Below are 25,218 nucleotides of genomic sequence, written 5' to 3'. Positions count from 1 at the left end.
TGGGAAAAATAAGAAAAAGAGGAAGAAAAATCTAGCCTATCTAAAGGACATGCCAAATATCTTCGAATTCAATTTGCACTTCATTCTGAAAAACGGCCTAAGATCAATAAAAATCAGCAAAGCCAATATTAGAACAGAAACACTGAGTGTATGGAAGAATTATCTTTCATAATTGGCATTGTGAGACTCACCTTGATTTCAACCTACACATTAAACTTTTTTTTTTTTTTTTTAATGTCGAGTGTTGCTCTGTCGCCCAGGCTGGAGTGCAGTGGCGTAATCTCGGCTCACTGCAACCTCTGCCTCCAGGATTCAAGCAATTCTCCGGCCTCAGCCTCCCGAGTAGGTGGGATTACAGGCACCTGCCACCACGCCCGGCTAATTTTTGTATTTTTAGTAGAGACGGGGTTTCACCATGTTGGCCAGGCTGGTCTCAAACTCCTGACCTCAAGTAATCCGCCTGCCTCAGCCTCCCAAAGTGCTGGGATTATAGGCGTGAGCTACTGCACCCGGCCCTAATCATTAAATTTTAAATCTGTATTCACGGATCAACCAAAGAGTGTTTGCCAGTTACGAGGTGATTTCAGGCTAGCTTTGTTAAAAGACCAATTCTTAACAGAGCAGTCAATATAAGACCAGTCTGGTTGTAACCCAGGCAACCCATGACACTTGATGACAGTGATGGAAACAGGGTGTGCTCTGTGGTTCCCGAGTGCTGTGCTCTCCCCTATGGAGCAGACGGCTGAGACTACACCCCAGATCCGGCATGGGGACGATGGTGTGGCCAACTCCCCAGGCCCACCTCACCCAGAGGCTACCCCTGGCCTTTGACACCCCACAGAGGAAGCAGGCAGGGCCCATGAGGTCAGCCCTTCTCAACAAGAGTCCTCCAGAGAATGAGCAGCGGGAGGAGAGACTTGTGCTGCCCTGTGATGGAAGCTGGGATCTTCTGCAGGGTGACCCCACTTAAAAAAAGACCCAGAAGCACTCCTCACTCTCTGCACCCGGCTGCTGCCTGAAGAGAGACAGCAAGCTAAGAGAGCAAGGGACACCATATTAACCAAATTCTCCTAGCTCCTGGCAAGTTTGGAGAGCAAGGAACTCATCCAAATATATTTAGTTGGCAAATTCAGAAAAGCGTTTGCCTGACAAGGGCTATCTATTGTAGGTATTTGTATACATGTGTATAGAACATGATAATCACTCTAAAATACTGGGACTGATTGCTATTGGGAGGAGAGCCTGACAGGTGACTTCTACTTAGTATTCCTTCATTTGTATTTTCAAAGTTTCACCCAATGAATATGTAATAAAGGAGAAAATAAATTTTGAGGCACTGACACAAAGTCTAGGATCAAAGACATGTGTCTGCCACAAACCTGAGGGCACATCTATAAATCTGACTCCTGCATACCTGGGGCCAGAGTGACCCAGCTGCCCTGATCATCTAAGGAGGGAGGCAGTTTCTGTCTCACCTGGGCCAGCCAGAGCCTCAGCAATGAGACGGGACAAGTTCTCATCTTGTGAGTGGCTGACTCACAGGTGGGCTGGTGGTGAAAGGCAGAGTTCAGACATTGTCATGTAGCTCTTGTAGTGCCTGTTTAGTGTGACACTGGGGTGGCAGGACACATGCACCCTGGCAACATCCCTCACACCAAAGCCTGTGCTGGAAGCTAAGGAGGGAGCACAGAGCAAGCATCGGCGAATGGGGGTACAGTCTACAGGAGACGGCGGCTTGAGGGCTCCAGGCAAGAGACACCTGAACAATGCAGCGGCTCAAAGCTCTGCCCAACAACCGGAGCCCTTTCCCAAAGGGAAGCACGTCCAGTGTGCAGGGAAAGAGGCCAAACTGAGCCACCACGAACACCAGGACAGACGCACACTCACCAAAGAGCTGGGAGGGATTGGCGTTGGTGGCCTTCTCATAGTTGGTGAGCCCTTCGTAGATGACCTTTCCGACGGCTGCGTAGAGGCACTCCAGCTCTTCATACTTGGAGGCCACACTGGAAGTACCTACAGGGCGGGGACCCAGGCACTGTGGTTACGGCTCTTGGGCCCACCAGTGCTGATGCCAGGGACTGAGTGCTGGCTGCTTGGGTATCAGGAGGGATTGGCACGGGCACTTCTCTCCCTGCAGGACAGTGTGGGCCTCACCTCTGGGCTGGTTCCTGTTCTACACAGCTATGTGCAGAATACTCAAAAAACCTAACAGAATCTCCTTGAAATACACTTATACATAACATGCTAAAATTTGATCCTGCCAAATGTTCAACATTTGAATACTTTTAATACTTCTCTTTAGTAGCTTAAAAAAAGATTCAACCGATGAAGAACTGAATTTCCAAAGGAGACAACATTCAGTGAGAGCTGCCATTCTATGCTTTTTTTGAGACGGAGTTTTGCTCTTGTTGCCCAGGCTGGAGTGCAATGGCGCAATCTCGGCTCACCGCAACCTCCGGCCTCCAGGGTTCAAGCGATTCTCCTGCCTCAGCCTCCCAAGTAGCTGGGATTACAGGCACGCGCCACCACGCCCGGCGAAATTTGTATTTTTAGTAGAGATGGGATTTCTCCATGTTGGTCAGGCTGGTCTCAAACTCCTGACCTCAGGTGATCCACCCGCCTCAGCCTCCCAAAGTGCTGCGATTATAGGCGTGAGCCACCACGCCTGGCCCATTCTATGTTTCTATGTCAGTTTTTAAAAGAAAGTTTGTGAGTAGAAAGGAAAGCGATAACAAAGCGCTCGACACAGTAACTGGAGGACGAGCGCTCTCATAGCAAGCTCCGCACCCACCGTCCACTCTGAAAAACACCGGTGGGAGAGGTCACATACTCGGCTCTGTTGGGAAAATGCTCATCAGGCGAGAGAGAAGGCTGTGGACGGCTCGCAACACCTTGGTGTTTCCACATGTCATGCAGGCGGCAATTCCACGCTGCAGAGGTTTGAAGCTACTGAGGATAGCTGGGGACTGGAGGACAGTTAGCAGGAAGCTCAGCACTTCTAGGCCCGTGCAGATATTCCCATAGTTCACTTGGTTTGGCTGCTCCTGGAATGGAGAACACAGGCCACTCACAGAGGAAACAAACACTGAATGACAACAAATTCTAGAAACAAGAGTCTGGCAAAATCTGGCACTGGATTAATTATTTGGAGACTAAGTAAAAAAAACCACTAGAGAATGACAACCGGATTTCATAAGAATGATTCCTTTATAAAATCGCTTTAAATAACTACTCAAACTCTTTTAAAAAGGCTTATTAAAATATTAATATTCGATAATAAACAATATTAATATTTTGAAATTGGTAAAATTCTAAAAAAGTTCCTGCAATGAATTTTGCTTTTCTCTTCCCATTTTCTTAAGATACAAAAATACAAATATCCTTCCAGGCTGGGCGCAGTGGCTCATGCCTATAATCCCAGCACTTTGGGAGGCTGAAGTGGATGGATCACTTGAGGCCAGGAATTTGAGGCTGGCCTGGTCAACATGGCGAAACCCCGTCTCTGCTAAAAAAAAAAAAAAAAAAAAAAAGCCAGGCATGGTGGCATATGCCTGTAGTCTCAGCTACTTGGGAGGCTGAAGCATGACAATCACTTGAACCCGGGAGGTGGAGGCTGCAGTGAGCTGAGACTGTGCCACTGCAATAAAGCCTGGGCGACAGACTGAGACTGTCTCAAAAAGACGAAAACAAAAACAAAAAACAAATATCCTTCCAAAGAGAAGTATCTTTCAAACTATGTATCATGGAATCAACTAACAGATGATGGCAGCACTAAAAACTAATAAAAACAAACCAAAGAAACAGAATAAAATAGAAGACAGAGTTCGTGGTTCACAGCAGAGGTCAAATAGAAGCAACATGGTCTTTGCAGTCCAGAATAACAAGTGCTTGCAATAATAGGTTTTATAATCTCAATAGTAAAAGTTTCCAAATCCTATCAAGAACTAGAAAAACCAAATCTGAATAAGGCAAGAAAATAGCTTTTGCTGCCACCAGAAAAGTACAGGATCATGGTTTTTATAAGCAAAAAAACAGCCACCAAAAAATAAAATAATTAGCATTTTGGGACTAGCTCCTTGTTACCTAAGTGCTACATGGTAACTTGATAACAAATTATAGCTCCATCATTAAATCTGTTTTAAAAATCCAAAGCTCATCTTAAAGGTTGTTGCAACAGTCAACTACAAATGCTTATCCCAAGCCAACTGGTAGGCAAGTTTTAGAAACGAGTCCACAAAATGCAAGAGAACTGTATTAAGATTAAACATTCCTACATATAGTTGGGGCCAGCGTGAGAGCTCAAGTCCCAAAGCCATTCATAGCTCACTGCAGCCTCAACCTCCCAGCTTCAGCCAACCCTCCTGCTTTAGCCTCTTCTGAGTAGCTGGGACTACAAGCTCACACCATCAGGCCCGGCTAATTTTCTCTTCTCTTTTGTAGAATTGGGATCTCACTATGCTGCCCAGACTGGTCTCAAACTCCTAAAGCCTCAAGAGCATAGTCATTATCAATTAGTCAAACTCTAGGGCTTAGGCGTCAGGGTCAGAGTGATCCACAAACGTCCAGTCCCTGCCCAGGTGACAGTATCTGCTAGTGGCCTTGGTGGCCCTGCCCTGGCCCTTCAGACACTTGCACTCACCACAGTCATCAGCAGCTTGTCAAACCACTGCAGCTTGAGTTCAGACTTGGGCCACATGTCTGGCCGCAACGCAGTCTTCAGAAGGTTCACACACCGGCGAGACAGCACCTCCCCAGGGGACCCCGCCGTGTTGGTGTTGTCATTAACCTAGGAATTCATCCGAGTTACAGCTGGCATTTCACTGCATCCAAGTTCACAGTCATTCTAGTGACAGCACGTCTCAACTGTGCCCTGGCCCTTGCACCTGGCTGTCTCAGATCTTCACCTCATGGCCACCCCTCTTCCGCCGGACCTCCACACAGCTGGACACCTTCCCCGACCAGCCTGACTCGTGACCCCCTCACAGCCCCCTCCTCTGCAGCGCATCCGTGGTGACCTGCAATGGCTTGTGGGCCCTACTGGCTCCCCACAGGACCTCCCTGCACACTGCAGGGAGGCAAGGAATTATCTACTGGTTAGGTACTTAGCAGATCCTTTTCAGTACTTGGAAATTCTCAATAGAACTGTAAGATATACTATTTTGTTTAACAAGAATAAGAACTTAAAATTTAGGAAAATTTCATTTACAATGGTTTTTTGAAATATAAAGTTTCAGAAATGAATTTCCAAAAATTCTATTAAGATATAGATTGATATGAATGATAAATAAACCCAAGTTATCAAAGCATTAAAACTGCTAAATGTCCCTTCTTTCCGTAGGTTGGATCATCTCACCCTTTACTGAGCTGTGTACCGTTCCCATCTTAAGGATGCAAAAAGAACACCTGGAAGTTAAATGATCAGCCGAGATCATGGCCCACCATAGTCCACCAATGCTAACATGCAGTCAATTAGAAGGCACATCATTACTTTGCTACCACTGAAAGAGTGAAATGCTTTTTAAAAAAATCCTATCAGGCTGGGCACGGTGGCTCATGCCTGCAATCCCAGCACTCTGGGAGGCCAAGGTGGGTGGAGCACTTGAGGTCAGGAGCTCGAGACGAGCCTGGCCAACATGGTGAAATCCCATCTCTACCAAAAATACAAAAATTAGCTGGGCATGGTGGCATGCACCTGTAATCCCAGCAACTCAGGAGGCTGAGGAACGAGAATCGCTTGAACCTGAGTCGAAGCTGCAGTGAGCCAAGATCGCACCACTGCACTCCAGCCTGGGAGACAAAGCGAGACTCCATCTTAAAAAAAACCAAAAAAATTATATCAATTATAAGACACAGGTAGATTTTGGAAATGTTAACCTGCCACAAAATCAAGTGCAGTTGGTATGAAAATGACAGAACCAGCTCGCAGACCTTGGTTTGTCTGTATCTTTTTTGATGAAACTGTCACAGATAACCTCCTGGGGTGTTAGTCAGTAGCCTCTGGTCTGCAGAAGCCCTAACGCAAGGCACTTGGATCCCGTACCTGACAAGCCACGCGGATGAGGAAGTTCACCACAGTGTCTGTGTGCTGCTTGTCGATGGGCTTGGCGAGGAGAGAGTCCGCTCCAGGTAGTGACTGGCTCCTCCCAAAGACCTGGAAAACGACCTCCTTTCAGGCAGGAAGAGAATCGCAACACGAATTTCCAACCCAGGCTTGACTTTTCACCTAGCTAATGGGTATGTGGTACCTCCTGGGGACAGAGGCAGCTCTGGGTGCTGGGGATACCAAAGACAGATGTGGTCTCTGCCCTGGTGAAGTTGACACAGCCAGCAGGAGGGCAGATGGCCAGTCAACAGAGCAGCCATGCAAAATAGTGGCTCATGTGATGGGGAACAAAAGTGCGAGGCCCAAGACGACATCAAGGGAGGTCTTTAGGTTGAGACGAAGCTGGCCATGAGAAAAAGGAAGAGAGACAGCTCCCAGTGGAGGGAAAAGGCCAGGGGACGCATCCTGAGTGAGCACAGGGCCAGAACCAGAGGTGCATTTAGAGCAGAGGGATGGCCCGCATGGCCGAGCACCCAGACGGTGCTGGGGGCCAAGAGCCATCATCAGCAGGGCCTGGTCACCCGGGCCCTGCAGGCCAGAGCCAAGGGGAGGGCTCGAGCAAGGGGAATGGCAACCTGACTTGATTCAACTTTTTACTTCCAAAAGATTGTAAGATCCACAAGAGATTTTTACAAAAACACTGCGGAGGTCTCACGTACCCTTCACCCAGCTTCCCCTGATTCAAGTTGCGAAAGAAAACTTTTGTGGAAGTCTGACTGCTTTGTGAATAATCAAGAGGGAATAAAAGTGGAGGTGGAGAGAGGAACAGCGAAAGAGAGAACAGGGAGGCAGTTGAGCAGCTCCCATCTGGTTACTGCGAGGGGTGACAGAGGCTGGGACCACGGTGTGAAGGCAGGGATGGGTTATTTGTGGCAGAGTGAGACTTGCTCTGGACCAGATGTGTGCAGAGAGGCCAATGGACAAAGTGCAGATGGTGCCAGGTTTCTAATAGAAGCCGAGGGCAGACATGGCTGCCACATAAGATGGGGGATGGTGCGGGTGGGAGAAGAGCTCAGCCTCAGGCCTACGAAGCTGGGAAGTGGGGTGGCCAGGCCTGCGTCCACAAGCGAGCAGGTCCATGACACCAGCTGAGGTCAGACTCAGGGCTCCTAGAGCCACCACTCCACAAGGGAAATACCCAGGACCCTCTTGGTGGCTGCCTCGTGAAACAGAACACACGTCCTTTTCAGAAACTGCTCTCAGTACGGGCACATGTTCTTAATCAACTCCTTACTTCAAAGAGTTTCTCTAGATGCCTTTCTGCAAGTAATCAACCATCATCAACAGAACTTTAATGGTATGAACTGAACGCAGAGGCAAGCATGTCTGGTGACCCGGGAACCCCTTGCATGAGTGACATGTCCTGGAGTTTCAATCTGGTGACCATGGCTGTTCCCAGCTGCCTCTCCTGAATGCAGCTGGGCACTGAGCTCACATTCTAAATACAGGGAACAAACGAACCAACTCCCAGCAGAATGCGCAGCACCCATCCAGAGACACATGATCTTACTGCACTGATGGCTCCGGTGGCCGTCCTAAAGCGTTTCACTTCCTGGGCAGAATCCACGGACAGGCCTCTCTTAATGGAGGATGAGACAGAATTGACTCCTTCTCCGCTGGAATTTGGGTCCATATCTGAATCCGGCTTAAAAACACATAGGTGCTTGGCTTTACTGACTGATTTCTAGGGAGAAGTCAAAGGAAGACAATCGGGGCACCCCTGAGGCTGACACCCCTACCTGCTGGTCCTTGATCCTCTGCAGCTCCCACTTGATGACGACTTCAGACAGGTCCACGGCCAGCCGCCTCTGCTCAATGGTGACACTGGGCGTGAAGCCCAGCCTCTGCATGGCGCTCACCATGTGCTGCACCAAGTGGTGCCGTACCGGGTAGTACACCTGCGGACACAGGGCCGGCATCACGCCGGGAACATGGGACCTTGGTCCCACAGCGCATGCACGTGTGCGCACGTGCACACACACACCCCCCGACATGCCTCTCAGCCCCAACATACACACACAGCCCAACTTGATGCTCAAGAATTCTGAATCCTAACCTGACTGAGGAAATTCTCACTGCCTTATGTATGTGTTTATCACCCTCCCCCACCCCAACTACATCCCATTACATCCCATTACAATAGTATACTTCAGTCTTGAAAATTCAAATTCTCTTCAGACAGGAAGGTGAGTCTAATCACATGTATCAAACTTCAGAACTTGACATTGTAAAAGTTTAAGACATACCCAAAAGCAAAGTTCCTCTAAGAGGTGGCTATAAAAGAATTTGCTTTCAACTCAATCCTTTCTCCTCTACCCCAAATCTACAAGAAACATTTACATATAAATAAATCCCACAAAAGAGGTAATTTGGCCAGAGAAGGAGGTGTCAGCAACATGAATAACTTTCCAAGGCAGGTGATGGAAATCTAGAGTCAATGAGGACTATCTCTCACCTTAAGGTGCAAACTTAGCAGCATACAAGGGTTAACTGAGCACAGTACTTACGACAGAAATGTAGCCTTAGACGCAAAGACACACACACCTGCAACATATTCTCTATATTACAGCAATTTCTATGCTGATAAAGCCATACACATATACACAAACTAATCAATGCACCAGAAGTAGCCTTACTAAAAGATGAACGACCACCTGATTATTGCAGAACAAGACAAGGTAAAGGTTCAAAGCGAATGCCTGAAGACGCACGCCCCGCAGCCCACCGTCCCTCCTACACACCTTGAAGTGTTGCACTATCAGGTGCAGAATGTGGACCAGCTGCGGGACGGTATGCCCCTCCTCCACGATGATCTTCCGGGTCCAGTGGGTCAGCATCTGGTGCCCGTCCTCCATCCTGGCCGGCACTGCCGGGGTCAGAATGGCCATCGCCTGTCTGACGATCGCTCGAGCTTCCATTGCATGAGCCTTGAGGAGACTATGAAAAACCTAAAACAGGGAAGAGATGCTTATGGAGGATGAGAAGGAAGGCTTTAAGAAACAAGAAGACAGTCCCTTGGTATCAAGACATGATACTTTTCCAAAACAATTTTTTAAACATTTCTTAGGACTTTCTTATTAGGAAACAACTTAGCTGCTTTCTGTTTTGTTAAGTTTTGACCAATGAATACATTCATTCTACTATTTATAATGCACCTACTACGTGCCCATGCTGAACTAGGCCAGGGCATGCAGACAGGTAAGACCAAGCTCCCTGCAGGGATCCCATGTCCCGCCTAACCAGCAGCAAGTTAGGGAGGTACACGGCTCATCTCCCTCCAACTGCAGGATGGGAAATAAAGTGAACAGGGCCAATAGGAAAGGCGTGAGAAGCGGCAGCTGTAGTCACTCAAGTGAGAGGTGAGGCCCCGATGTGAGGTCATGGAACACAGAGAAGACCAGTTCCAAGGGTGGAGGGGACAGGGTGGGTGTTAGGAGCTGCAGAACCTGCTGGTGCCTGGGCAGTGGGGAAGAGCAGAGAAGGTCACAGAGTTCTCGAGTGTTTGTCTCTGAGACAACTCGGGGAGGGCAGGGCAGCCCCGAGGCTGGAGTTCTAGCTCAAGGGCCCATGGGAGGGGATGTGAGAGACCTCTGGCTTGATTGGGGTGCAGAGTTCAACACCACAGAGGTTCACAAGAGAAAGACGTCAGGGGAAAGCCATCAAAGATAGTCTCACAGAAGAACTATCAGTGATGAAATAATGCTGCACGCTCGAGTGGAGTATTACATTTAATTCTCACACAGAGACAGTTAACTTGCCAAAGGGCACGGACCGTGTGAGCGGAAGAAACAATACTCAAACCCGGGGTGCTCAACCTCAGAGCCCAAACCACTGAGAGACTCCAGGAAGAAGCGCTCAATACCAGCCTCAAACCCGCGGTGCCCAACCTCATAGCCCAAACCACCGAGGGACTCCGGGAAGAGGCGCTCAATACCAGCTGCACAGCAACAAGCTCATGAGATACGGATCCAAAAGTACCTACTGTCTTTGGCTAAGAGAAGTGGGCTGGGGCCCTTGAATATTCTAACATCTGCCATGGAATGTCAAGAGTCAGAAGCCAGAATGCAATGGACAGAGAAGCCTGAGATGGAAAAGGGTGACCTTTCCTTTTAAAAGCAAAGCTGTTGAGGAACGAGAGAGCAGAGTGGGAGTGGGGGTGGGGGTGGGGGTGGGGATGGGGGTGGGGTTGGGGGTGGGAGTGGGGGGTGGGGGTGGGGGTGGGGATGGGGGTGGGGGTGGGGATGGGGGTGGGGGTGGGGATGGGGGTGGGAGTGGGGGGTGGGGGTGGGGGTGGGGGATGGGGGTGAGGGTGGGAGTGGGGGGTGGGGGTGGGGGTGGGGGGGTGGGGGTGGGAGTGGGGGAGAAGGGAGAGCATGGACAGTCATGGGAGGGCCCACAGTGTGGGGTGTTTTCCCCACAAATTTCCTTCGATTGTGGTAAAGCACACATAACACAGAATGTACCATCTAACCCATTTTTGGGTGCACAGCCCAGTGGCGCTCAGCACCTTCACACTGTGTGCAGCTATGAGCCCCATCATCTCCGGAATGTTTGCATCTTCCCAGGCTGAAACTCTGCACCATTCAGTACTCGCTCCCCACCCCCTCTCCCCGACCCCCGCAATCTCTGTTCTACTTTCTGTCTCTCTGAATTTGAGTGCCCTAGGGTCTTCTAAGTGGAATCATACAGTGTCTGTGTCTTCATGGTTTTTATTGGCATTGGGAAAAGACAACAGGAGAGGCTGAGACTGCACTAGGGAGCCAAGTGCACCACGTGGGATTCACGCAGATGTCGGCGGACAGGAGGGGGCTTGCAAAATACCTGCAGGACGATCTTCTTGTGTATGGCAAATTTGGCGATAATGTGCGCCAGGAGCAAGTGTCCGCTGTACTTGCAGGCCGGGTCCACGCAGGCCTTGGAGAGCAGGCAGGGCCAGGCGAAGGTCATGAGGCGGCGCAGCTTGCTGTTGCGGTTCTTGTTGTTGTCATGGATGTGGTGGGGGGCGTGCTCCACCAGCAGCGTGGCGTACTGCAGCAGGTAGATCCGTAGCGAGTCCAGCATGTCTGCCTGCTTCTCAGGGTCCAGGACCTGCGCAGGGACAGCAGGAAGGACTCATTTCCAGTTGTGAACTGGGTTACTGACCGAGGGTCATACAACAGGTTTAAGCCTTAAAAATACACACACACACACACACACACACACACACACACACACACAGTATGTAACATGAAGTTTTACAAGGAGGTTATCAATAACATCCTATCCATTTTCCTTCATATATATGTGAAAGGAGAAAAACAACCCCAGGACCCCAATTTGCTCTGCCCAATGGAAAAAATTAAGCTGAAAGCTGTGTCATGCAAGAAACTGGCTCCTTTCGTTCCTAAGGAGAGCTACAGATGAAAGGTTAACGATCTCCACAGGTGACGGCCCCACATTCACCTTATCTTACATAAAGTGCTGACTTACTGAGCGTGAGATGAACACAGAACTGACTCTTCCCCTACCTGCTCCCCTTCTTTGGCAACGTGTGGATGACCACACCCTCCCCCTTTCCCCTTCAAATACTGAAGCCCTCAAAACCATTTTTAGAGAAAGGCACAAACGTCTCTCCCGGACACATACTTAACTTTGGCAAAATAAATTTCTAAATTGATTGAGATCAGTCTCAGATACTTTTTGGTTTACGTATGGATTAGAAATTCACCAAATTCATTTCAACATTTAAAACAGGGCAGGCTTAAGAGTCAGGATGCAGGGGCTGGAGGAGGGTGAGGTGGAAAAGAAGACCTCTTTGATTCAAGGTGATTTAGGACTGAGTTTCTTAATTTCCAAGTAGTTGAGATGTTTTTTTCCTGGTCAACTTTTGTCTACTCCTCATTTTTCTGCATTATGATCAGAAAATGTGACCCGGAAAAATGTCTACTTTCAAAAAATTGTTGCAGTTTTGAAAGCATCTGACAGATTTTTTAAGTGTTTCATGGACATAAGAAAAAAATGTGCCTTCTTTGAGGAATATTCTACACATCTCTATTAAATCAAGTATAATGGTGGCATCATTCAATTCAACTAAGTATCCTAACCACTGTGTGTCTACCAGGTCTTAATAATTCTGAAAAACAGACAGACTGAAGTCTTCACTATAATCATGTTTTTATCAAGGTCTCTTTTAGCCCCAAGGTCCTCTCTTCCCCAGATGTACTGCTTCTTGGCAGGCCCACACCTGCATCCACAGCCTCTAGCCTGCCAGCTCCTTTTCTCCTCATCCTGACGTTCAAAATCCCCATAGCAGCATCTGACCCAGGAGACACAGCCTGGAGAAGGTAATAAAGGGGAAGGGGTCCTGTCTGGACCCCATCTCCCTACACTTGCCCAGAATAAGGCAAATATCAGTACGGGGACCAAGAATAAACCCTTGGGCTCACTCTGATCATGCGGTGGAATGACAGCACTGCAGGAAGGAGGCCCGTCTGAAAGGACAAAGACTATGTAAGGTCCAAGAATCTGCCAATGGAAACAACAGTCCCCTCTGCCTTGATCTCAGGACAAAATGGATAAGAAAACCAGCAATCTGTATTTCTGATGAGGAACACCATCACTCAGCATTCCAACAAACACTCAATGTGAGAATCTCAGGGCAAACACAGCCTTTAATAGTGAAGATCAATACAGTAAGCCTTGGGGAAATAACACGATGCAGGCATTTAATTCAAAAAACCCTCTCTAACACAAACTGTAAAGCACAGAGATGTTAAAACTGAGCTCATTTCAGACTGGACTACGGCCACCACAGGGTTTCATTCACTGGACAAGGAGGTTACGGCCACCACAGGGTTTCATTCACTGGACAAGGAGGAGTGACAGCAGCTACTGCAGGCAGTCTTATATGCTCACTGGCTGTTAAGAGAGTCTTCTGTAAAACTGAAGATGAAAATAGAACACAGAAACTCTGCTGACCGGCAACAGGGGTTTTCACAAAATAACTGCTATATGAATTTTCATTGAGATCTATTCCGTTTCTTACTAGAATCTATTAATGTGGGAAAGTTAATTCATTCCAAAGTAAGGCTGCCTTCAAAAACTCACTAACAAGAATTGTAAGGTGACGGTCTGCTAAAAACTAACTCAATCATGAAAAATAAACGTGTTGGGGGAACAAACATTTCAATGAACCTCCTTAACACACACACACACACACACACAGACGTTCATCCACATGCCAGGTTACTTCTCACGCCCATGCACATAGTGATGCCACCTTGGTAATAAACACACTGGTGATGCTTTCTGGGTTATCGCCTTCTGGATTGGGAGGTCCCAAGAGCTGCTCTCCTTCCCCCTTCTCAAAGCTGTACAAGAAAGCAGGATTCAATACATGCTGCAGAACCTACAAAAAAAAATTTAAATAAAGAAGGAGAAAAACAAAGCCATGCTGTTTGTTTCTTGAGTAAGACGGGAAGAACAGCCAGTCTCGGCTATACCACACCATCAAGTTGAAACTCAACCCCGGGTGTGACTACCAACCTTGACTCCTACGCAAAGGGCAACTAGAAAGGTAGGTTAAAAACTTGTGGAAAAGAGATGTCAGCCTGGTTTATTCTTTTCACGTGAAACAAGCCATTTTCTAAAAACAAGGCAATTAACAAACCACCCTTCAACGCTGGGTCACTCCTGCATGCACCTGACGTTCCTCAGCAACGGCACTTTCTCACCTACAGCCCAGCCCACTAATTTTATTTTTTTCTTGAGACAAAGAGTCTCATTGTGTCACCCACGCTGGGATGCAGTGGTGTGATTATAGCTCGGTGCAGCCTCCAACTCCTGAGCTCAAGCAATCCTCCCGCCGTGGCCTCCTGAGTACCTGGGATTACAGGCACGTGCCACAGCACCTGGCTCACTCTACTATTTATTCAAGGGTGACACAGCAAAAAAAGAAAAGGGCCCAAAGTTCCCTAGAAAACCAGACCAAATACCCGTACCCTTCTACAGCATAAGAATGGGACTCACTTTAGCTTTTAATTCATCTCCGAAGTTGGGGTCGTTGAAGTCTACAAAGCGAAAAAACAGGGCACGTTTCTGAGCGATGCTGTAATTTTTGGGAATCTCTTCCTCCATATACTCTTTTAAGAATGTCATGTTGCAGAGAAAACGACCAGTAAAGGCTCGGAGCAGCTGGAACAGCAATTCTATATCTCCGTAATTCCTTCTGGAGGGTCAAAAGAAGAACACAGGTTAACTTAGAGCAAATGTCATTAACAATTACGCCTCTGACTTGCCTTTAAACAGCTCAGAGACATAGCCCATTCTCCACAACCAATCTGACTGCACGTATCCAATGACCGCAGCCTTGTACAGAGTAGGAGGCGGCTCCGGCTGAGCTTTTGGGACAGAGCCGGTCCCGCGGGGCAGGGCGGGAGGAGGCACCCACTTGCAGTAGTTCAGCAGGCAGTACGCCAGCAGCTTGGGCTCCTTCCAGTTGGTGGCTGCCATGTTCTCCTTGCGGTGCCTCTCTTGGAAGTTCTCACTCACCCACACACGTCGCAACTGGCTCACCAGAGAGTGCTGGCTGGCCAGCCAGGAGTCATCGTTTTTCACTATAATGCTTATGATCTGTCAAAGAAGAGATAATTAGGGAACCGCATCTCGATTAAACCTCTGGGCACTGGGGGCTGGAGGAAGGGGTGCTACCTTGATGGCCTGGAACTGGAGGTCCAGGCGCATGGTGCTGGTGCTGGGTGAGCCGGGGCGCACGGCCGTCTGGGCACCCCCCGGCAGCAGTAGGGTGATGAACCTGTTGGGGTTGGCAGCCAGCACATCCCGCAGAGGTCTGGCGTCTTTGTGTTTTAAAAAACTCTGAAAGCAAAACAAATAGAAAAGCCATTTTAAGCTAATCAAAGTCACAGAAAATTAGAGGATATGAATTTTAAATCTTTCTAAATCTCTCAAAGAAGGCTTACCAAAAAAGCACCACACGCGTGCTTTTTAAAAAGATGCTTTTTTTTGATTTTTAAAAAGAGACAGAGTCTTGGGTCTGTTGCCCAGGCTGAAGTGCAGTGGTAAAATCATAGCTCACTGCAGCCTCCAACTCCTGAACTCAAGCAATCCTCCCAGCTCAAGCTCCTGAGGAGCTGGGACTACAGGCATGTGCCACCGTGCCCGGCTACTTTTCATATTTTTTGTAAAGACAAGGTCTCACTCTGTTGCCCATGCTGGTCTCAAACTCCTGGGCTCAAGTAAACCATCTGCCTCAGTTTCCCAAAGTGCTGGGATTGCAGGTGTGGGCCCTTAGAAAATACTTTTAAATAATCATACTTTATGATTTTATAATCCTGGCAGAACATTTGTTTGCTACCACCACCAAAGTCCTACAAAGAGTGGTTCCTAGACCTGCACGTTTCACAGACACAACCAAACAGCAATGCTGTTTCCAATATTCAAATGGATCCGAGAAAAAAGCAGCCAAGACACTGAACAGTGAAATATGAACTGAACATTTCAGAGCACAACAGCTTACAAGCATTTGCAGGGACCCGATTCCAGCTGCTCATAGCTCTTACCATAAACATTCTGCTCCACTGGGGATCGTTCAGTGTGGCTTCCATCATGAACAGCTCCACTGTCTGTGAGGGATGTCGAGTCAGGAACTTGATCAGGGGCTCTCGGAACGGACTCCCCGCCTGCAAAACATGTGGGAATGCTGCATCTCACATCTTCCTCTTCTCAGAGCTTGAGGCTCAGTCTACCTAACAAGGTCCCTTGTTACTGGAGCGCACGAACACCCACAAGCAAATGTTGACATCGAACGTCTTTATGCTGTTCCATCTGTCCATTGAAAATACGATCAAGTGAGGACGCTATAAGCACCGGAGGGTGGCAGAGCGAGAAGCAGCCTTCAGTGTGGCCCTTACCTCGATTAGCATGGCCCGCTCCGTTTTCATGACAACCTCTAGCAAAGGCTTCACCAGTGTCTGAGGAGCCGCCGGGATCAGATGAAAAAGGTTTATAATTGCTGAGCAAATCTTCATTTCCTGATCAAGCAAACCAGAAATTATAAATGGGTCAATTAATTCTGCAAGTGACAGAGGTCAACGTCACTACAGACCCTACTATAGTCTAACTATGTTGGCAAGGCTAGGCAGTGAAGCAAAGGGTTCACATGTAAAAGCCACAACTTACCAGCCTTAGGTTCTAACTGTGCTGTGTCCTAAGGAAACTGACTGCCTGTGGCCTTCAGCATTCCTGTCCATTGTAGGGGGTGTGGAGGGGCCAACTGTGTACACCTAATGTGATCGTGCTGTTTGCTGTCATGCGTACTCACAAGTGGTAAAGGTGACCTTACCAGGCTGCCATAATAGTCCCCTCACAGAAGCAGGGATGATTCCACCTGGGGCCAGAGCAGTGTGAGGATGCCCTACTTCACCAAGGTATCACAAGGTCCTCTCAACACACTAAGTTCTAAGGGCACAGATGTCTTTTGCCCTCAAAACCTAGCAGAGGCCAGTGTGGTAGCTCATGCCTGTAATCCCAGCACTTTGGGAGGCTAAGGCGGGTGGATCACCTGAGGTCAGGAATTCGAGACCAGCCTGGCCAACATGGCGAAACCCCGTCTCTACTAAAAATACAAAAATCAGCCGAGCGTGGTGGCAGGGGCCTGTAGTCCCAGCTACTCCAGAGGCTGAGGCAGGAGAACTGCTTGAACCCAGGAGGCAGAGGTGACAGTGAGCTGAGATTGTGCCACTGCACTCTAGCCTGGGCAACAGAATGAGACCCGGTCTCAAAAAAAAAAAAAAAAAAAAAAGAAAAGAAAAGAAAACAAACAAACAAACAAACAAAAAACCCTAGCAGAGAAAGTTCTTCAAAAAATTAACTATTTACCCTGGAAATTAAATATCAATGTATATAAACAACTGATCCTGGTACTAAGTATTTGTCAACCAGGCCTAAAAATAAAGCTGACAAACTGCTCCACTGAATTAAATCAAAGATGTGTGAAATGCTAAGGGTGCTGCATGTTCTACTGTCTCACAGCTCGGGGGTGGGCTGCTGCTGCTCCAGCTTTCCCTTCTCACTTTCCAGCTTTGCTCCTGTCATTCAAAGGAATCCTCCATGGCCACAAGGGAGGGACACGTTCCAATGTGCCGTGCTGCGCTGTGTGCGCTGCGATCCTCGGGGTAAGATGGGGATGACAGCACGGGTCAGGAAGGGCCTCACTCCCAGCAGCACCTGAGAGACTTTTCAGAATTTCTCTTTACACCAAAAGGCAAAGCAGGAGATGGAGACAAAATGAGGAAAATGGGCTCAAGGCCAGCTCCGTGCCCCCTACAATTCTCTTCCCCAGAATCTGCAAGACTTAGGAAGAGTAAGTTCTATCCTGAAATTATAATGTTCTAAAATGGTACTTTTACAATCTGCTTTTTCATTTTCAAAGCACTGTCACAGAAACCACTTCTTTGGGTCTTTGCAACACCGCTGGGAGGCAGGAGTAATAGATGCCATCATCCCCATTTTACACGAGAGGGAAAGCTCGGGGTGTGTGCAACGCTGCACAATGTTGTGAGTGCATCAGTGTGAGTGCATGTGTGTTGTGTGTGCATGTGTCTTGTGTGTGCATGTGTGTTGTTTGTGCGTGTGTGGTGTGTGTGCGTGTGTGGTGTGTGTGCATGTGTGGTGTGTGTGCATGTGTGTTGTGAGTGCATGTGTGTGCATGTGTGTTGTGTGTGCATGTGTCTTGTGTGTGCATGTGGGTTGTTTGTGCGTGTGTGGTGTGTGTGCGTGTGTGGTGTGTGTGCGTGTGTGTTGTGAGTGCATGTGTGTTGTGAGTGCACTGGTGTGTGTGCATGTGTGGTGTGAGTGCATGTGTGGTCTGTGTGCACACGTGTTGTGAGTGCATCGGTGTGTGTGCATGTGTGGTGTGTGTGCACGCAAGAGGGAGATGAAAGGGACTGGGTGGGTGAGTGGGACAAGCTGTAAGGTTTTAAATTCAGGGCAGTCAGTAGTGTGAAAGAACATGTAATTCCTCCCACTTGTAGCAGGTACAATATACTCTGTGTGAGTTTCCTCTCAGGAGGTTGCTAGCTATGTGTATTCAGATAGAGGTTACGAACACAAAATCTAATTCAATCTTAAATATAATTGAGACATTGCAATTCTCACATGAACTTAAGAGTCTTGCTTAAAACATCCTAATAGAAAACATGCTTGGCATTGGACAGTTCACAGCAATGATACTGATACAACTCTGCCACAGACAGACAATACAGGTCACTGCACTCAAGGGCACAACGCACTCTGTCCAGTACAGAACCACGACACAGCTAACGAGTCACAGCAAAACCAGCAACGACAACAACCCCCTCCTGTAGCTCCGCTCAAGTTCTCACCTCTACCCCTTCCACGGCAGGCTGAACCAAAACAAAAATTACAGCATGAAAAAAGGCAACAGAAAGGTAAAAAGAAAAGAAAAGAAAAGAAAAGGTAAACTGTTCTTCACATTGCAAGTCAGAAACTGACTGTTAATAGGTTGTTCTCACCTCAAACTGACAGAATGGAGACAAGGGACATCTCCCGCACTCGGAAATGCTTTCCTGAGGATGGGGAGGAAAATCATCTTTTTTCTATTTATGTTATTTACATAAAAACTTCCCATATACTCAAACACAGTAAGGGTTATTGGGGTTAACAAGACAGTAAAGACACAAATTATCAGAAAGCACACAGTAATTAACAAATGCTCAACAGCAAAAAGCACACCTTCACCTTCGATGTCAAAACACGGCCCTTCTGACAGAGAGTGTCTAACAGTGGAATTCTTCCCTACAGCACGTTTTCAAATAGGGTTTCAGGATTCTTGTGAAACGGGAGAAACTGGGAGACCTTGTTGTATGCAAGTACATTTTTAAAAAGTCTTTTGTAGAGTGAACAAATTTTATATGAAGGGCTAAGATAATAAAAAATAACAAAAACCTCTTTCCCGGCTACAGTCAGAAGAGGTCCAGGTGGTTTAGGCCATGACCGTACCCAATGGACAGCTGGGTTATCGTGTAAAGTAAGCAGTCTTCCTAAACCAGCTCTATGTGTGTGTGTGTGTGCATGCATGTATGTGTGCACACGCAGAGAACAGGCATAACAGGTGGTCACGCGTTCTCCCCTGCAAGCTCACGGTTAAAAAGGGAAGCTTCCTAAACACAATGATGTGGCAGAGCTCTGATCACAGGGGTATCCAAAGCTTCAGGGCAGGCTGGGTACAGTCGCTCACGCCTGCAATCCCAGCACTTTGGGAGGCCAAAGCAGGTGGATCGCCTGAGGTCAGGAGTTCAAGACCAGCCTGGCCAACAAAGTGAAACCCCGTCTCTACTAAAAATACAAAAATGAGCTGGATGTGGTGTCAGGCGCCTGTAATCCCAGCTACTTGGGAGGCTGAGGCAGGAGAATCGCTTGAACCCAGGAGGCGGAGGCTCCAGTGAGCTAAGACTGTGCTATTGCACTCCAGCCTGGGTGACAGAGGCTCCGTGTCAAAAAACAAAAAAAGCTCGAGGGCAGCTTTGACTTATTTCTTTAGTCAATGATCTAGCATATCTTCAATTATAGTGTCTCAACAGAACACTGTCATTTGGGGATTCTACCAAACAGGAACGAACTACTTTCCAAGATTAAAATATGGTCAGAGTTCAAGAGCTGAATGGTGGCCTGGCCCCGGGCTTAGGTGATGAAGCCACGGCCGTGTTGGTTGTCTCCGGGCCCCCAAACACCATGGCCTCTGAGATTCAGACAAGCGGCCCACCTCACGGAGCAAGACCCTCCCCGGATGGTCAGGTAATACAATCACAGGATAAAAGTGTTCCAGGAGGAGCTCAAGGACTTCCCAGTATCCACGACTCCATTCCCTATACAACTGGACCCCCAGCTCCGAATAATCTGCTGTAAACTTTTAAGAAATCTTTTATTTTTTTTACTAAGCCATGTTAAGGACTTTATATTAAATCTTTTTGATTCAAATGAGGTTGTTCATCTACCCACTAGGTTTTTTTAAATGTTTATTCTAGAACTGACTGAGTCCCAGAAAATTAGTAGCTTACTATAAAAACAAATATAAAATGTAAAGCAAAAGTACCTAACAGATGAGAGAGGGAGAGCAGCACAGAGACACCTGCACCTCATCCCAGGAGCCTGGGCTCATTAATATACTCTGCTCTCCTCCACGAAGAGTTCCTGATTCTCTTCTGCGTATATAAATAGCAAACCTTTAACAGGGTCATGCGCGGCATATCACTTCTTTAAAAAAATCCTGGTTTAGTTTTGCTTACTTGGCTCTTTAGAAGCAGTAGGAAACAAGACTTACATAAACAAAACACCTTGACACACAATGGTCAAAACAAAGCATAATAAAGCCAGAAAAGAAAAATCCAAGTTAGGATGGAACACATCCAGCAAAGGCACACGAGGACAAAAAGCCACGTTAATTATGCCTCTGAAGAACTATGGGGAAGTCCCTAACAGGAATACTGTTGTCATGTTTCACTGGGGATTATGAAACTCATGGAAAAGGCAATTCCACTGCGAGGACATCAAGTTAAAAACAAAAACTGTAAAAATAAACATATACAAATAATATTAGATTTAAAACAGCAGAAAGCATGCATTCTTAAGAGACAAAGTCTTTAATGACCCACATCAGACACTTTAAAAGATTTAGCTGAAGCGGTTTTCCTTTAAAACCATACAAATGTGCTTTGAAGGGCCAGTCATATAACTGGGCAAACAATTGGGGTGGATGACGCAGACCTTGAAAACACACATGCCGGTATTTACGAGATTCCTTTTTACATTCCCCGCAAGGCTTTCAGTCCCAAAAAATCTCCAGTTGGTTTTATCAGGCAATAATGATTAAACACATTTGCCGACCACCCCGTGATGGGAAGCAATGGAAACAATAGCTGAGGAACGCACCACCATGTAAACAGCAGCTGCCAAGGACAGGCTAGAAAATACACTGTTTAAAGCAGAGCTGGTAAAATTGAAATACTAACATTCAAGCCCCCCAGAATTCTCAACAGAAGAGTCATATTAAAGTGAACCAAAGGGGAGATTTTAAAGAAACATAAAAAGGAATGTTTAGCAATTAAGAGAAAAGATAGGCAAAACAGAATACCAATCGAATGTGTTTAACAATTTACAAGGACTACAGTCACGTCAAACTAGGTTTCTGACCGGCATTTTAATGAAAGCACTGTCCCGGCATTAGCACCGACCCAGCATGGCGGCTGGTGCCCTTCCCAGAAACAAACAAGTCACTCACGTTTCCGTCGCTCCTCTGGCCCCCTTTGTGGGTGATCACCACCACTTCCATCCACTTGCGCAGATGTTGCTGTTGGAAAAACACATCCTGAGACACAACTTCTTCACAGTAGGTGCATTCCACTGGTGGAAACTCCTATGTCATCATTCATTTCCATCGTGTTTAGTGTGAGAACTGCAGTGTTTCCATTATTAAAACAGCGCAACCATCTAACTAGTGATGAAAATAACTGGCATTTGTTCATGTTTCAAAATAAAAAGGCTGCCTTGCTCTGACACAGAAGGAAACGCCCTGACTCCCGGGTGCTCCAATACCAGGCCCCGCCATTTTACTTCCTGCTAACTTGTTTCCTAGCTGTTCACTGAGTGCTTGGAAGTGTCGGCTCCACACGGGTGTCACGGTAGAGACGTGAATGGCCGACATCATCCCTGTCCTGATGTCCCTCTCCTTGCGGAGCCTGTGGTCTGAGGGGGAAAAAGGTAAACATAAAGGTGCCTGCTGTGTGTAGCTACAACTACGGTGTTGTAAGAGGAAGACAGGAACCAGCTCTGGATGAGAGAGGAGGGGGTCGGGGTCCTCCTGCTGAGGATGGGACTAGAGAAGGCAGGAATGCCAGAAGTAGAAGGGCAGAGAGAAGAGGAGGGCAAAGGCCCTGACAGCACAGAAGGAATGGCGGCCATAGCGGCTGGGGAGCAGTGGACACAATGGGGACCCTAGGGAAGGGGCTGGTGAGATAGATATGGACCCCATTTGGTCAGAGACTGTGCAAGTGAGTGCCATAGGGCCGCAATTCCCTCTGCAGAATGAAGGCCATGCTTCAGCAAGAGACTCTGCATTTAAGTGTACGGGAAGAGACCCCCAACTTCAGCTTAACCCAGGCACCTGGTAGCCAGGCTCCAGCCTCTGTGTCCAGCAAAACTAGGCAGACAAATGCCCAGGCCTTAAAGCTAAAACCACAACCAGAGAATTCAATAACAGTTGCATATTTATTACCCTGCATCGTTCAAACCTGCCCTTCAGAACACCGATGTCCTACAGGAAGTTAGCAAGTTGCTTTAAAAAGGTTTCTATGGTAAAACAGGAATGGGGAACAATGGTTTGGACACCTAAAAACTCTTCTCTAAGACAAGCCTTCTCTGAGCCTTTAATGTCCTTACAGTCCATGTCAAACTTTGAGAGGCCGCATTTCCCAACCTTACGTAGCCAATGAACTGGTCTTCATGAAACACCGACATCATGCGGAGTCAGTGTTCCAGGGAACACTGGCATTGAGAAATGCATACAATAATACACATTTCTTCAAAGCACTCAACATTCTACCAACAACATTCCCTGAAAGATATTAATCACCACAACAGAAATTCATGAACCCTACTCCTTACCAGAACGGCTCCTTACACAAAGATGTAAATGAGAGTAACAGAATTAAAGGGGTAGACAACAGCCAGCCACATCACCATTCTTTTTTTCCCAAAGGAATAAAATGACACTAATGGGTATATAAAATTCATCTTTAGTTTGATGAGGAAATATTCAAGCCAACCAAGCACATGGCCAGGCGCGGTAGCTCACTCCTGTAATCCCAGCACTTTGGGAGGTGTGCAGATCAACTGAGGCCAGAAGTTTTAGATCAGCCAGGCCAACATGGTGTGACCCAGTCTCTATTAAAAATGCAAAAACTAGCTGGGCATGGTGGTGCATGCCTGTAATCTCAGCTGCTGAGGAGGCTGAGGTGGGAGGATTGCTTGAACCCAGGAGGTGGAGGTTGCAGTGAGCTATGATCACGCCACTGCACTCCAGCCTGGGAGACAGAGCAAGGCCCTGTCTCAAACAAACAAACAGAAAAACCAACTAACCACATAAAAGACTTAATAATCATATGTCAGGTAACTCAATCTTAAGGAAACTGATTATCATATGCAAAAGAATGAAGTTGGACCCTTATCTAATGCCATATACAAAAATGAACTCAAAATGGGCCAAAGACCTAAATGTAAGAGCTAAAACTCTAAAACTCTTAAAGGTAAATTTTCAGGGTTGTTTTCATGAATGCCCACCCTAAAAGTAAGGTGCCTTGGCTCTTAAAATACTGCTGATGGCTTCAGCTATTAAACTCGAAGGCTTATGAGGGAAAACAAGAGCTCCAGCAGTGACTGAACTTGGTTCTGAAGAACATGATTAAGTAGGGACGAGTGTGTCCCTTACCACTGCCTCTGGCAGAGCACAGCAGGCAGGTGTAATTCAGGAAGACCTCTGCCACTAAGTGCAAAGGCACCGTCAACGTTAAGTCCAGGTTGGACTCAGTCCAGGTGGATGCTGGATGAAAACGTCTGGATGGAAACTCCTCCAGTTTGAACCACTCAGAGAGCAGAAAAGGGAGGAAAAAATTCACCTAAATGAACCATTAACACAAAACCCATGTGATTCATTTTAGGCAGAAAGACCACTGGCCTTGGTCAGAAACCACAGATGTTAAGGCAGCTGTCTTCATACTGCACTAAAAAAAAATCTGGGTAACAATGTTCACTGAATGAATTCCCAGCTCACAGCAGGTCTGAAGGGTTAGACTGGGGATTAAAAATAAACAGGCTGGGCCAGGCGCAGTGATTCACACGAGGTCAGGAGTTTTAAGACCAGCCTGGCCAACATGACGAAGCCCCATATCTCTACTAAAAATACAAAAAATTAGCTGGGCGTGGTGGCAGATGCCTGTAATCCCAGCTACTTGGGAGGCTGAGGCAGGAGAATCACTTGAGCCCAGGTGGCAGAGGTTCCAGTGAGCTGAGATCGTGCCACTGTACTCCAGTCTGGGTGACAGAGTGAGACTCTGTCTCATAAATAAACAAACAAACAGGCCAGGCGCAATGGCTCACATCTGTAATCCTCACACTTTAGGAGGTCGAGGCAGGTGGATCGCTTGAGGTCAGGAGTTCAACACCAGCCTGGCCAACACGGTGAAAACCCAGTCTCTATTAAAAATACAAAAAATTAGCTGGGTGTGGTGGCAGGCACCTGTAATCCCAGTTGCTCGGGAGGCTGAGGCAGGAGAATCACTTGAACCCGGGAGGCAGAGGTAGCAATGAGACGAGATCACACCACTGCACTCCAGCCTGGGCAACAGAGCCATACTCTGTCTCAAAAATAAAAATAAAAATAAAAATAAACAAACCAAAGCTGCTTCAGGCAAGCATACAAAGGCAGCAAAAAATGACAAAGGACTTTTCAAGAGGAGACATACACAAAAGCAGTAGGACATTTGGACACATGCATACAGCTCATGGGCCTCATGTGTGAAAGCACCTCAGCCGTAATACAGGATGTAAGATAAAGTGTTTATTGGATGTGCTCTGATTAGGAAGTGATGTAACTTTATGTATTTATTTTAGCCATTCTTGTGAATATATGGAATACATGGAAACTGATAGGTGTGTATGTGTATTACATATTATTTGGAAGCTTAAGGCGAAAGTCTCCAATTTGGAAAATTCACTTCCATATTATACTTTGTTTTTCAATTATAATGTATTATTAGGGCAAAACTTACAATTTTAGTATTTAGGTCATTATTCATTATTTAGGTACTTGTAGATATGAAGAAACTAGCATATAGATGAGGTAAAAAGCTAGTGTCTTTCATATATGAGAGATTTCTCTACATTCCCTGTGTAGATAAATACAATGTATCTGTGCACTGTGATACACTGTATCACACACAATGTATCCATACCTGCAATCTCTCTCTCTACATAATGCAATCTCTACCTTAACTGTCTATCAGTAGATACAAACTCCTGTTTATAGCTGGGGGAAAGGTATACCA

The 25,218-nt window shown here is 47.0% G+C and overlaps 1 protein-coding gene across 15 annotated transcripts in view; it reads right to left on the bottom strand.

Annotated features, from left to right (window-relative positions):
• Positions 1 to 25,218, bottom strand: part of TRRAP (transformation/transcription domain associated protein) — a 135,339-nt gene that overhangs the window by 49,417 nt on the left and 60,704 nt on the right. For 7 of the 15 annotated variants that reach the window (XM_054560183.2, XM_054560188.2, XM_054560187.2 and 4 more), the window contains exons 31-47: positions 21,399 to 21,467; positions 18,634 to 18,687; positions 18,484 to 18,504; positions 16,012 to 16,131; positions 15,661 to 15,780; positions 14,792 to 14,956; positions 14,532 to 14,713; positions 14,111 to 14,309; positions 13,362 to 13,490; positions 10,925 to 11,191; positions 8,845 to 9,051; positions 7,843 to 8,001; positions 7,614 to 7,748; positions 6,041 to 6,151; positions 4,640 to 4,786; positions 2,831 to 3,044; positions 1,888 to 2,013 (exon numbers count right to left, since the gene is read on the bottom strand). In XM_054560183.2, the coding sequence (XP_054416158.1) occupies positions 1,888 to 2,013; positions 2,831 to 3,044; positions 4,640 to 4,786; positions 6,041 to 6,151; positions 7,614 to 7,748; positions 7,843 to 8,001; positions 8,845 to 9,051; positions 10,925 to 11,191; positions 13,362 to 13,490; positions 14,111 to 14,309; positions 14,532 to 14,713; positions 14,792 to 14,956; positions 15,661 to 15,780; positions 16,012 to 16,131; positions 18,484 to 18,504; positions 18,634 to 18,687; positions 21,399 to 21,467 (2,425 nt within the window). The remainder of the gene's footprint in view (positions 1 to 1,887; positions 2,014 to 2,830; positions 3,045 to 4,639; positions 4,787 to 6,040; positions 6,152 to 7,613; positions 7,749 to 7,842; positions 8,002 to 8,844; positions 9,052 to 10,924; positions 11,192 to 13,361; positions 13,491 to 14,110; positions 14,310 to 14,531; positions 14,714 to 14,791; positions 14,957 to 15,660; positions 15,781 to 16,011; positions 16,132 to 18,483; positions 18,505 to 18,633; positions 18,688 to 21,398; positions 21,468 to 25,218) is intronic. The other 8 variants (XM_009242555.4, XM_009242558.4, XM_002817708.5 and 5 more) reach the window with 2 other exon arrangements.

This window comes from Pongo abelii, chromosome 6 (assembly GCF_028885655.2).
Source record: "Pongo abelii isolate AG06213 chromosome 6, NHGRI_mPonAbe1-v2.0_pri, whole genome shotgun sequence".
In the NCBI taxonomy this organism is placed as follows: domain Eukaryota; kingdom Metazoa; phylum Chordata; class Mammalia; order Primates; family Hominidae; genus Pongo; species Pongo abelii.
The sequence above is the reverse complement of the archived record's forward strand: the minus strand, read 5'-3'. Positions and strand labels throughout refer to the sequence as shown.